At 29.6% G+C, this 12,633-nt stretch overlaps 3 protein-coding genes across 4 annotated transcripts; 1 reads left to right on the top strand and 2 right to left on the bottom strand.

Moving 5' to 3' along the window:
- Positions 1-506: 506 nt before the first annotated feature.
- LOC118064519 (dnaJ homolog subfamily C member 2) lies at positions 507-3,074 on the bottom strand. The gene is made up of 4 exons (XM_035079188.1): positions 2,866-3,074; positions 2,446-2,727; positions 865-2,369; positions 507-792 (listed from the first exon to the last, which is right to left on the bottom strand). Exons 1-4 carry the CDS (start codon positions 2,927-2,929, stop codon positions 745-747), a joined length of 1,899 nt encoding a protein of 632 aa, XP_034935079.1. The 5' UTR covers positions 2,930-3,074; the 3' UTR covers positions 507-744.
- Positions 3,075-4,018: 944 nt separating this feature from the next.
- LOC118064507 (BTB/POZ domain-containing protein 7) lies at positions 4,019-11,699 on the top strand. 2 transcript variants are annotated; one of them, XM_035079156.1, is made up of 9 exons: positions 4,019-4,241; positions 4,864-5,115; positions 5,207-6,286; positions 6,370-6,754; positions 6,844-6,996; positions 7,095-7,251; positions 7,332-7,510; positions 9,733-9,939; positions 10,006-10,284. In XM_035079156.1, the coding sequence occupies exons 2-9, from the start codon at positions 4,883-4,885 to the stop codon at positions 10,282-10,284; spliced, it is 2,673 nt and encodes an 890-aa protein (XP_034935047.1). In that variant the 5' UTR covers positions 4,019-4,241; positions 4,864-4,882. The 2 variants fall into 2 exon arrangements, with proteins under 2 accessions (XP_034935047.1, XP_034935048.1); XM_035079157.1 differs by having other exon boundaries at positions 4,020-4,587; positions 10,006-11,699.
- Positions 6,339-9,556, bottom strand: LOC118064508 (uncharacterized). Its single transcript, XM_035079158.1, has 2 exons — positions 9,228-9,556; positions 6,339-8,860 (listed from the first exon to the last, which is right to left on the bottom strand). Exon 2 carries the CDS (start codon positions 8,832-8,834, stop codon positions 7,608-7,610), a length of 1,227 nt encoding a protein of 408 aa, XP_034935049.1. The 5' UTR covers positions 8,835-8,860; positions 9,228-9,556; the 3' UTR covers positions 6,339-7,607.
- Positions 11,700-12,633: the final 934 nt, after the last annotated feature.

Raw genomic sequence — 12,633 nt, 5'->3', positions numbered from 1 at the left:
GTGAAAACGATCGAGCAAACATATATTGTTGTAAGCGTTAATTATAATAATATACTATTTGATTGAGTAATTTGATATAAAACGCTTGTATAACCAGCGTCTTTCATTCTCACTTTGATTGTCATTTACAAAAAATTTGGCAATGATACACATATTTGAAATGATTGTATTGTTGTACAAATCAATTGAAGGCATATTTTAAAAGTAAAAAGTTCCGAGACAATTACTATATAAAAAAAATATAAATACATCTTCTATAAAATAATTAATAAGTAAATTAATTTTAAAAATCATAATTCCGCTCGGTAAATAATAACTAATGACGCAGAATTTATTGTGTTATAATTGCTGTTGTTATTGTCAAAATTGTGTCAAAGTAAAATATAAGGATTTTGGGAAACTAATGTGTGTATACTTGAATACCTTTTATTAATAAATAAAAACATACAAATATTATATTAATTGAAATAAATAATCTTGAAGATTTTCGTTTTATCTATACATATATATATATACATATATATATATATATTCAAATATGCATATATATATATATATATATACATATATACAATGTATATTTCAATAATCAATATGATACATGCTAATATACAGACCGCACTTGACCGCAAACGTATTTGATAGTTTGAATAAAATTGAATGCACAATTAGATGATTTTTCAGTACACTTTTCAATTTATTCAATTAATTTAATAATACTTTAGGCTAAATAAAATGTATTCATTATGTAGTTTGTGCTGCTTTTTTTGCTTTTATAAGTTCCACGAGTTCCTGAAAAAATAAAAATTTTAATATTATTAAATTTAATTTATAATAAAAATAAGTATCTACGGTTAAACTTACTTTATATCGTCTCATACATTCTTTTTTCGTTCTAGTAGGTATACAATTTGATATTAGATCCCATCGTTCGTGCGCTTCTGTTATATTAGAGTAAGTTTTTAATGCCTGTTCAAGAAGTTTTTGCTCAGAAGGAGTCCATGGCGGCGATGATTTATTTTCATTAGTTTTGGGTTGATTAGATTCCGAATTTTTAATAGGAGAATCTAATCTTTCTGTCACTACTGCAGGCATACGTTCATTAATAGGTTCTTTATTTTTTTTTTCAGTAATAAAATTTTGAAAAGCTTTTGTATTTGCTTGCTGTTTGAGGCTTGATTTACTAAAATCAGTAGATTGAAGATCTTTAGCTTTAGCTAAAACTTCTTTTGCATCACGAATAGTGCCATTATTAGAATGTTGATTAATAAAATTGGCAACGACTTCCCAACGTTGATTTGAACCAGCGGGAAAAAGATTTACTGCTTTGATCAATAATTGAAGATCATGTTCCGACCAAGGAACAAGATGAGCTTTTACTTGTTTTTCTAAAGGATTGCGTGAATCTGATGGATTTCCTTCTGCTGAAGCTGCACGTCGTTCAGCTTCAATTTTACTTTCTGTTTCATTTATAATTCGAAGAAAGCCATCTCGACCTTGGGACTGTATTTCTTTAATTGCTTCTTCCAATTGATTTAATTTAAATAATTCACACATTTTCTCTACACTTTCCATATGTTTGATACTTTCTTGAGGATTATCAGCAAAATAATTTCCAGTTTTGCAAACATCTCTTAAAGCTTTTCGTTCTTTTTTTAAAGCTTTTTTCATTGCTTCACGTTCTTGTTTTAATAAATCTTGTCGAGCTTTTTCCTCTAATTCACGTTTTTCCTTTTCTTCACGTTCTTTTCGTGCAGCCTCTTTTGCTAACCTTTCTTCTTCCATTTGACGAGCTTTAGCAGCTTCTTGTTTTGCTCTTTTAGCAGCTAATTTTTTATCTTTATCTTCTTGTTGGAATTTTTTAATACGAGGATCTACGGCATATGCAGTATCGACAAGAGAACGTATTCTTGCCATTTCCTCTTTCTTTCTTTTAGAGCGGGTAGCTTTGTTTTTTTTTTCAATCCATTTTCTCATATCACGGTCTTGACCGGACTCTTTATCTTCTTCATCAAGATAAGAATATTCACGCCAAGATTCAAAGTCATACCAAAATGAATAAAACTTTTCTACATCTTCCCTTGAAGTATCTTGATCACCAAGTAATGGTACAGGTTGTTTTACAGACCATCGTGCGTTATCTTCAAATGCTCTACCCATCGTATCATAAAATTCAATTTTTGCATCTTTTTCATCAGGAACGGTATCATCGAAGAATGGATCTACGCTATCATAACTACGTCTCTTTGTTGGATTACCTAACATCTCCCAAGCACGAGTAATACACGTAAAATAATCATCATCAGGACGTATTTCTTCTCCCATTGCTTTCCGTTTATCAGGATGATGTTTGAGTATTTTTTGTTTATCTAAAAATGTATCAAGTTAATAGTTTATTTATTTTACCAATATTAAATTAAATTATTACGATCAAAAATACCATACATGCTTGTTTAATAAGATCTTCCGATGCTTCAAATCGAAATCTTTTTAATCCTAAAACTGCATAATGATCTTGATTTTTCCAGTCTTTAGGATCAAGAGATCTTAAATATTCTAAATCATCTTCAATAAGATTAGATTCTTCATCCTCTTCGTCATTATCATTATCAGATAATTCTAATGACTTGCCACCAGATATTTTTTCAAACGGTGTTTGTAATTTTGTATGTGCTATTGCGTGAAGAACAACTGGACCAGCAATATGTAATTTAATTTTTAGTAGTGCTGAAACAAATAATAAGTCGTATTTTAAAAATAGTTGAATAATCACAATAAAAGTCATTTTCAGAATTTTTTAAATTAAATTTCCAAAAATAAAGTCTAAAATATAACCTCTATTTGTATCAGAATAATAACACTTACGTGAGATGCTATTATAAATTACACAATCATTATCTTGATTGTTTTCAAGCATAGTTATTGACATTATCACAAAAGAAGACGTAATAAACAATTTGATTGTTAATTATGGAAAACTTTAATAAAATACTCTATATGGAGAGTGAAAGAGATGAGCGGCGCGTGTGAGAAAGTTAAATAATCTATACACAACGTGGTGTTCATTGTACATATAAGCAGCAATGTACAGTACCGGACATGAATGCTGTGTAATTTTCTATAGGAGGGTATAGGAAAATTGTATGTATAACCTATAAAAAATTAACCAGCATTTACATCCGGTACTGTATAACCAAAGAAGAGAGACTAGTCTCTTCTCATTTTTAATGTTATTTCAAATTCTCATTTTATTCTCATTTTTAATGTTATCTTGAATTTTTTAGTTTTTTCAATTTAGCCCAAGATATATAAAAATTCTAGATTGAAAACTTAATATAAAAAAATCATACCGGCGGTCGGTAATTGCTCTCCGAGGATATACCAGGTATTATTGAAGCCGAGTGTATCATCTAAAAAAACTCTGGCGACAGGAAGAAACTACTTTTGGGCTTCTAGGTAAGACAGTATTCCTTTGATCAATCTTTTATGCCGGCAGCGCATACGACATTTGTCCGTATGTATTAGATATATGAAAAAATTTATTGCTAATAATATGATGTAATTATCACTTATATAAGTTTATTAATTACAATATATATGAGCAGTTATTAAAAATAATTTCTCTAAAAATATGTATATGTATATAAAATTTATATATAGAAATTTTCATAATATAATTTATTCATTTATTTTTTACATGTGCTTATTATTATTGTAAAATGATTCAAATATATTTAGAGAAAAAAAAATTAAATAAGGATAATTTGAAACGGACAATTTGCAAAAAAAACAATTGTCATATCAATTTATGTCAATAGAGGCATGACGATCAAAACAGTGGTGCCATAATTTAATTTTACATGTGCTTCTGTTACACACACGCTTCTTCTTCATTTAGAGTTATTTTGAGCTTCAAAATATTGAAATTTCTTTGAGAATTTAAATAAATAATTTTCAATAAATTTTTCACTTTGAACAATCAAAATTAATATTTAATATTTTAGATAAATTGTACTGTATGGATATACTTTTTCTATGTTGGCAGCAGTTTACAAACTACGGCTGCTGATTAGTATTCTTGAGATATACATATATATATATATGTATGACCAGAGATGTGCAACGATACAAATGTTATCAGAAAGTTTATTTAACAATTTAATAGTTTACGTTTGAGTATTTTCAATGTAACTTGAATACATGATTTATGAGTGATAATTTGTGAACATGCGAATAATGAGGTATTGAATATTTTAAAAATGATAAAAATGTCGAAAAATGTGAAAAAATTATTACTAGAATGGATGTTACAGTTGAACGATTTAAAACAACAAATTGTCAAAAAAGCCTGTTTCAAAACGTGTATTTAACAGTAATTGAATAACTTGGATATGTTTTACAAAAAATTCTAGTGGATTCTTACAGGGTGAAGCTCTAAAAATTATTTAGGCCATGAATGTATTCAGTATATAAACATGGCCGTCTGTATGTTGTCCAAGAAATGTTTTTGTATGTTATTATGAGAAATATGCATTTAAAAGTATTGAATAATATAGTATTGAAAAATAATGATTCATCAAACCCCAGGTAATTATATGTTATTGTTTTCAAATGAATCATATTGAATTGGATAGTTTTTAATAATTATGAGAAAATTTATAATATTTCTTACGTATTTTTTTGAAAATGTAGGTCATTGAAAAGTATTTGTTACAAATAAAGTTAATTGCAATGTTGACAGAGCAATATTTTATATATATTTTATTAAAATTAATTTGAATAGGTTATAAAGCAGAAATGGAAACATGATTTGTATTATTTTACTATTAATAAATGATAATATTGAAAATTATGAAATTTTAGGCCGATGTCTGGGTGAGAAATGAATGTCTTCAGGATTCTGCTACCGTGCGCGTTGCAGCGTGGCGACGATAGTGACGTTGAAAAGAGTGATTGCTGGTCAATACGAAAAGAAAGAAACAATGGTACACGTATGACCCAAAGAATGGGAGCATCAGCCTCTTCAAATCTTGCCGCAATTGGAGGAGATCCCATCCAGGCGGCAAGACTATCAACTTCTGGATCAAACACTGATCAATTCAACATGGGTATACGGTAAGAAATATGTATAAAATTGATAAGTAAAAAAAATATTTTACTTGAATGTAATGGTAAATAAATGAAAATATATTTTATATTATATTAGAGAGAGGAAAAAGAAATTGACGGGTTTTGCAACATTACGAAAGAAGTTTATAAGAAGACGTCGTTCTTCGAAAGTTTGTGATCATGGTCGTGTAATCAGAGAATTAGTTTGTACATGGAGTCCTTTAGAAACAAGTGCTTTATTGGAAGAGTATGAAGCTTTAGCAGCATTAAAAGATCTTCATGTACAAGCTGAGCTAGCAAGACCACCGGCAGCAACATTTAAACAAGATCTCTCAACATTATATGATTATAAACATTGTACGGATGTTGATTTAGTTTATCGTGGAACGTGTTTTCCTGTTCATAGGGCGTTACTTTCAGCTCGTTGTCCATATTTTAGAGAATTATTAGCGGGATGTCCGGGCTATGGTGCTCGTATTTGTTTAGATTTAAGAACACCAAATTTAGAAGTTCATGTATTTTCTGCATTACTACGATACCTTTATACTGGAGATATTTGTTCATATGATACATCATTAGATCCAAATATATTGAGACGATTGGCCGAAGAGTTTGGAACTCCAAATCATCTTGATCATGATCTCAGATACTTACTCGATAGTGGAGATTATGCTGATGCAGCATTAGTATTTACGTCCGATGGTGATTACCAGAGACCTGACAGTGGTAGTTCAGAATATGGATTTCGACCAAAACTTGAATTACCATGTCATAAAGCTATACTATCAGCTAGATCAACGTTCTTCCGGAATTTGATTCAACGACGTTCAAGGTCAGGTGAAGATCACACAGAACGAGCTCTTCATATACCAACTAGAATAGTTCTCGATGAATGTGTTATTCCTAAGAGATATGCCCGAGTATTATTAAATGCTGTATATTTAGATACAGTTGATCTTTCATTAATTCTTCGAGGAAGTGGTTGTGGAAGTAGTACAGGAAGTCTTGGTGAAGTACAAGCCTTAACGCATACAGGCCGTATGCGTCCAAGTCCGTTGGAAGAAGCGATGGAGTTGTATCAAATTGGACGATTTTTAGAACTTGATATTTTATCTCAAGGATGTGAAGATCTTATATTAGAGTGTCTTACTCATGAATCATTACCAACTGTACTTAGGTTTGTTGAATGATTTAAAAAATTGTGTGTGTGTTTTTTTTTTAAAAATGAGTTTTTTATTTTATTGCTAATTTTCATTATAGATGGGGGAGTCAACCACATGGTTCAGCGTGGGTCCATCGACAAGCGTTACATTTTTTGAGAGAAGAATTCCAATCGTTAGCGTCTTCACCAGTTTTATATCAATTAGATCATACGCATTTATTACAAGCTCTTCAGAGTCATTTTCTTCAAGCAAGTGAACTTGAAGTTTTACAAGCTGTGTTGAAATGGGGTGAACAAGAATTAATACGACGAATGGAAGATCGTGAACCAAACCTTTTAAGTCATACGGTACATTCAGTTGCTCGTAAAGGTGTTAAAAAGAGAGATCTTAGTGATATTGAACTTCGTGAGATATTAAGTGAGCTTTTACCTCTTGTGAGAATGGATCATGTGTTACCATCAAATAATGAAAATTTAACACAGGTATATTATTGAAAAAATAAGAATTTAAAAAAAAATGAGTAATAAAAAAGTATTGATAAAAATATATTTAGTAATTTTTTCGTTATTAGGCTATAAGAAGAGGTTTAGTATCGACCCCTCCAAGTCATATGATTGGTGATGAACGTGAAAATTTACGTATAAATGCATGGATAAGAGGTGGAAAGAGGAATGGATTATTTGTTAGGCCTCGTTTATTTATGCCGTATTATGAGGAAATAAAGGTTTTATAATAATGAATATCAATTTTTTTTATATATATATATATTATTGATGTATTATAATGAAATTTATGTATATGATAAATTTTTAATGTATCTAGAGTCTAGTCGAAGAGCAAATGAATCAAGAAACGGAATTATTACGATTACGAAGAGCACATTACATTCCTGATATACCTGATACTTTATATATGGTTGATGAGAAACCACGATCATTGGGTGCAGCTGGAGTAGATATTCTTGCTGCAGCTCTACCTGGTAAAACTATAATGATAGTAGTAATTTTGAAATGAAAATAATGAATTATTACGAATAAATTGAAAATGAAATATTTTTAGTTCCAGATTCAATGACAATTTCTGCTATGTTAAAACGTGAACAAAAGTTACGACAATCACCAAGTTGTCAACGAGCCATGAGTTTACCGCTCTCTTGTCGACATGAAATAAATCGACAAATACGATTACGTGTTGTTCGTGAATTTAATTTGCCCGATGCTGTTGCTGATTTTCTTGAGGTAAATTGAATTATTACTAAAATTGATAAACATTTATTAATAATATAATTAATTACAATTGTTAAAATAATGATAATGAATGAAGTTTTGGTTTTTGTTAATTTTGATTAGCTAAAAACCAATTTTTTTTCTGATAAATATTAAATATTAAACGTAATTTGTCATAATATGCTTCATCGCCTGTCATTTTAAGAAAACTTTCTTTATCATGAATATCTTCCATTTTGGGAGCAGTACCGGGTTTAGATTTAACAACTTGTGCCATCATAATACATTGTGAAAGTTTCAATGGAGCACAATATTCAACTAAGTCGATCAATTTATCTCGTTTAAAGTTATCGGTATTGATGTTTAATGTTTTAAGTGTATCAATAAAATATTGATAATACAAATGAATCATATCATCAAATATATCTTGAATAATGTCATTTTCTGGGCTTGTTAATAAGAAGAAAACTAAATCTTTAACACCATAATCATATGCTCCCAATTGGAAATCAACAATTTTCATATCGATAATTTGTTTATTTTCATTAAATTTAAACATCATATTATTGATCCAAAAGTCATTATGTACTAAAGTACACCAAGTTTCATCGCGTTTTTCTGTTTCAATAATTTTTGCAGACATATCTATAGACTTTTTAACAAGTTCTATATAAGGTTTTATTTCATTAATTGATTCCATATCTTTAAGACCTTTTTGAATCATATCTTGAATACATTGCATAACTGTTTCAGTAATGGCACTTTTGAGTGCAGGCATAACATTATCATGAAATATTTGAGGTTTTTTTATTTTCAATGCTATGACAACAGCATGTAGTCCAGCGAGTTTTTTAATTGCAAACTCTGTTTGTATTCTATTTAAACCAATTAAACGGTCAATCATTTGATAGCCACTGTAATTGAGATTTTCTAAAACAATACTTGCTTGTTCATCAAAATTATTATTGTTTGTTAATCCCATTCTGGAGCCATAGTATTTAGCACCCGGCCAAGAATCTTCAGGATGAATAATACCACATTCTCGTTGAAATTGTAATAATGTTGGTGTTACATTTTTGTAAAATTCAATTTCTTTTTTGAAGGTAAAAGGACTGTTGAATAGTTTTATTAGATAAGGTGATGGTGGTGGTAATTTAACAATAACATGTAGTAATTGAATTTCTGAATTTTGTTGTAAAGTAACATTGACAGCAAAAAGTAGACTGCCAAAATTTTCGCCAGGATTTGTAAGATATTTCCAATCGATATCTTTTATTTTGAAATTTTTGTTGACATTTAATTGAAGAAGAGATTCAAAATTTTTGATGGGAAACATTTTATTCTATTTTTATAGAATTAAGCCTGTAAGGAAAAGAATAAGAAAAACAATGAATTAATTGAAATCTGATGCAATGATTATAAATGATAAAATATGCCATAATAAGCATATAATTAAATATTCTTTGGCATATATTTATCATAATGTCGATTTAGAGTAAATCATGAATATGATTGTATTTAATTTTATTTAAAGTAAATAGATGGATTAATTTGTTAATTATTTAATAAAAAAAATATTTTAGGATAGTTGAACTGCACAATATATAAGATGTATGATGCAACAGCGTAATATTATATTATTGTCCTTGAATAATTAATTTAAAGTATTTTGTCAAGTAAGAATAAAAAAGTAAATGGGTAAAATATTTGTAAATTAAAATAAACTTGCCTTAGAGATAATAAAAAGTTTGAATAGTTGTAATATGTGAAGCACAATTGTTTGGAATAGATAAATACTGCTCGTTGCAAAAAAGTAGAATGCTGAAGTGACCGTTTAATGGTTTGAATTATATAAAGCGCAAGTATAATACTACTACTGAATTATACTGTATGCGTAAATCTTTATCTTCCCTCTAACACTGAAGACATATTTAACAACTCCCACTTTTCCGTTAGAGAAAATAAGTGTTCATTTGGAAAAAAATTATCCTTAATCTTTAATGTTAAAGTTATATAATGACTTTTTAAGTTTAGCACAATGACATTGACATTACATGTATCGTATGTAGTACGTATGACGTGGGATTGGCAAAACTTATCGTTACATATAACTGTAATGGTTTATCCGATGGATAATAGATCAAGAGGTCTCATTTATCATATTAGCATTGTACATGATGCATAAATATATTAATGCAGTAAATGAAATGATATTTGTTTTATTTAATTTATAGAATGCTGCATATTATAATTCAATAGAACATGACGAAAAAATAATGGAATTGGAAAATATGGAAAATGTTAATGTGAATAGTAGTACAACAGCATCAGCGTGTTATAGCCGAAACATGACGTTTCCTCGATCAAATTCATCGTATGGAATGAGGCATGAACTTCCTGCTGTAGTAACTGAAGGAGAGAATTATAGACTTCCAGGAGAGGTAAGTGATATTTAGTGTATTTAATAGTTTAATAATAATAATAAAATATAATGTGTGTATTTGTAGCAATTACAAAGTAATCAGTGCAATGACGGCCATTTGTCGGGAATAGTACCGGATGTAGCAATGGCAACAGCATCATTTGGTGCCCTTCAATTAGCAGAACAACAAGAATTGGAATTAGATCTTGGTGATGGTGCAACACATTTACTGCAACCTCCTCCTGGAATAGTTGGAGCTCATCATTCTCAACTTTCACATCAACGTCAAAGACATTTTACCGGAGTACCTTCTCATCCTTACATGTACCATCGATCAAATCCCGGTCTGCCGAAGTTTATATGAAAACGACATATAAGTATGAGCAGATGTATGAAAAAACAAGTTTATATGACTGATATAATTTATGTATGTACATATTTATATATAGATATATATACATAGATGGGAAAGACGGCATAATGAAATGGAATTTTATTTTGTTGGCGATTATAAATTGTTGTAATATGAATATTGTAAATTTTTTTTTGTTATTTATGTGAATTTAATTTATACGCCATGACATGAAAATTATTTAAAAATTGGAGTATAAGCATTAATGTAAGTACGAATGGCTGTTATTTATAATAGTATGATATGATATAATCGTAGAATATATATATATATAAGTATATATATATACAAGTTGTTGAGATATGATAAAACAAATAAAAAATAAGATAAGACTGCATGTAATGCTGGTGAGAGAAGCGGTTTATTTTAGTGAAAAAAAGTACCAACAACAATAATAAACAAGTAAATCGTTAATTTTAAATGAGGGTAATCATTTATTGGACCAATTGAAATGCTATTAATGAAATTGATAGTAAAGAGAGATAGAAGAAGGTAAATTGTGACATAATTGAGTAATGTAATAAAAATGAAGTAAGTAGTGTGAAGTTGAGAATGCATTTATAATTATTGATGATAACGATAAACGATTATTTAACTTGAATAATAAAAAGGTATGATTTAAAAATTATCAAGACTTTATTAGATATAAATGATTCGTTTATTACTATATTTTACACTGCCAAAAAAGATTTAGTAAAAATGCACTGTACTTTAATGTACTATATTAGAATGACACGTAGATTAAAAAATTTAAATAATTGAATTATTCAATAAACGTGATGAATATTATTTTGTATTGAAATGAATTAACTGAAATGAATAGTGTAATAATAAAGTAGAAGTGGGGCGGAAAAAAATGTCGGCAATAAATGATATTGAATAATAATAATAATAGGTAAAAATGAATAGACGATGTGCGGCGAAAAATGACCAATTAATATGAAATAAGAGAGAAGTAATTGGCATGAGTAAATGTAAAAGTGAATATTATTTTCGGAAATTGCGTAATAATGGGACGAAAATATGGGTTACGAATGTAAAGTTGTTTGTGAATAGTTTAAATATGTAATGGATGAATTAATGGGTATGGTGCATGATGGTAGACTGAATAGGTATAATCGAATTAGTATGTAAGAGTAATGGAGTTTGTAAAAGGAGCATTTAAATATTTGTAGTTTTAGGGAATAAGCAGTATATATACGTATGGTTTATTTTAATTGCAAGTCTACTTACGAGAAGTGTAAGGAAAGTGTTTTAGAAGATAGGGGATTGTAATGTAGGGCAAATAGATGAAGTAAGTGACATTTGATGTGTGATATAATAAATTTGTTTGCCAATAAGCGTATAATAAAAGATCTTTATAGGCATATATGATGAAGTTATTTTCCCTAAGAGTGTATGTTTTAGGCTAACAAGAATTATAATTGTAGCTAATAGTTGATGAATATGATGAGCAGTTATTTTGCATGTTGTTAGTGTTCAAGTCTTTTTCAAGATAAGTATGTAAGGGATCGGTGTATTTGTTGATTTTGAGTATAGTAGGATGTGAGGATGGTTATGTTTGGATGGCAGAATGTGACGAAGCCAAATATCGGAGGTGTAGGAGCTGTATGTTTGCGTAGACAAGTGTAGTACGTGTGTGTGTGTAGTGTTGAAGTATGAGGTAAACGATTCATTCGCTGGGGAGGGATTTGAAGTACTTTTATGTCTTAGCGACCATATATTTATTTGTAGAACAGTAAAGTGATGTGATTGTATTGTAGGAATGGTGTAGCTCGATTTAGAATGTCTGTGGTTACCCAGAGGAATACGCTAATAATCATTGTAGACTGATTTCCATCGTCGAGTAGTTAAGTGATATGGAGGTTTTGTCGAAACCGGCGAATTCGTTGTAGAAGGTGCTCAGTTCGGTTAAAGGGAACTTTTTAATATACCCCTCATTGTTGTAGACCATATCATTATTATAGAAGGGTTCAGCGGAAGTGACCTGAATAAACCCTTAATTGTTGTATAGTATGTTCTTGTTGCAGAACAGTGTAGGTATATTTGTAGGAAGGGACCTGTTCTGTGTAGTACGTGCGTGGTTTTTATAGGGAACAAGGAAATTTTTTCAATGTCTTTGTAGACCAGGTGTATGTTGTAGAACAGTGTAGGTAAATGGTTACGTTTTAGGAACCGACCAAATGGACGTAGATTATGTGCAGTTAGACAGAAGAACCTCATAAATGAGCCCATCTTCATTGTAGACTATGTTTGTGGTGCAGAACAGCAAGGGATATGATTTTTTTAGTAGAAGGAGTT

The sequence above is a fragment of the Chelonus insularis genome, unplaced genomic scaffold, assembly GCF_013357705.1.
Source record: "Chelonus insularis isolate UGA/USDA-ARS -01 unplaced genomic scaffold, ASM1335770v1 contig_239_pilon, whole genome shotgun sequence".
NCBI classification, from domain to species: Eukaryota; Metazoa; Arthropoda; class Insecta; order Hymenoptera; family Braconidae; genus Chelonus; species Chelonus insularis.
Note: the sequence above shows the minus strand (reverse complement) of the source record. Positions and strands in the feature narration are given on the sequence as shown.

Excerpts from the sequence above, each read along its gene's own strand:
- LOC118064519 (XM_035079188.1), bottom strand. The coding sequence starts at position 2,929 with ATGTCAATAACTATGCTTGAAAACAATCAAGATAATGATTGTGTAATT. Across the intron at positions 2,728-2,865 it reads AATTTATAATAGCATCTCAC|CACTACTAAAAATTAAATTA; the intron begins GTAAGTGTTATT and ends TATTTGTTTCAG. Across the intron at positions 2,370-2,445 it reads AGATCTTATTAAACAAGCAT|ATAAACAAAAAATACTCAAA; the intron begins GTATGGTATTTT and ends ATACATTTTTAG.
- LOC118064507 (XM_035079157.1), top strand. The coding sequence starts at position 4,883 with ATGAATGTCTTCAGGATTCTGCTACCGTGCGCGTTGCAGCGTGGCGAC. Across the intron at positions 5,116-5,206 it reads CAATTCAACATGGGTATACG|AGAGAGGAAAAAGAAATTGA; the intron begins GTAAGAAATATG and ends ATATTATATTAG. Across the intron at positions 6,287-6,369 it reads TCATTACCAACTGTACTTAG|ATGGGGGAGTCAACCACATG; the intron begins GTTTGTTGAATG and ends TTTTCATTATAG.
- LOC118064508 (XM_035079158.1), bottom strand. The coding sequence starts at position 8,834 with ATGTTTCCCATCAAAAATTTTGAATCTCTTCTTCAATTAAATGTCAAC.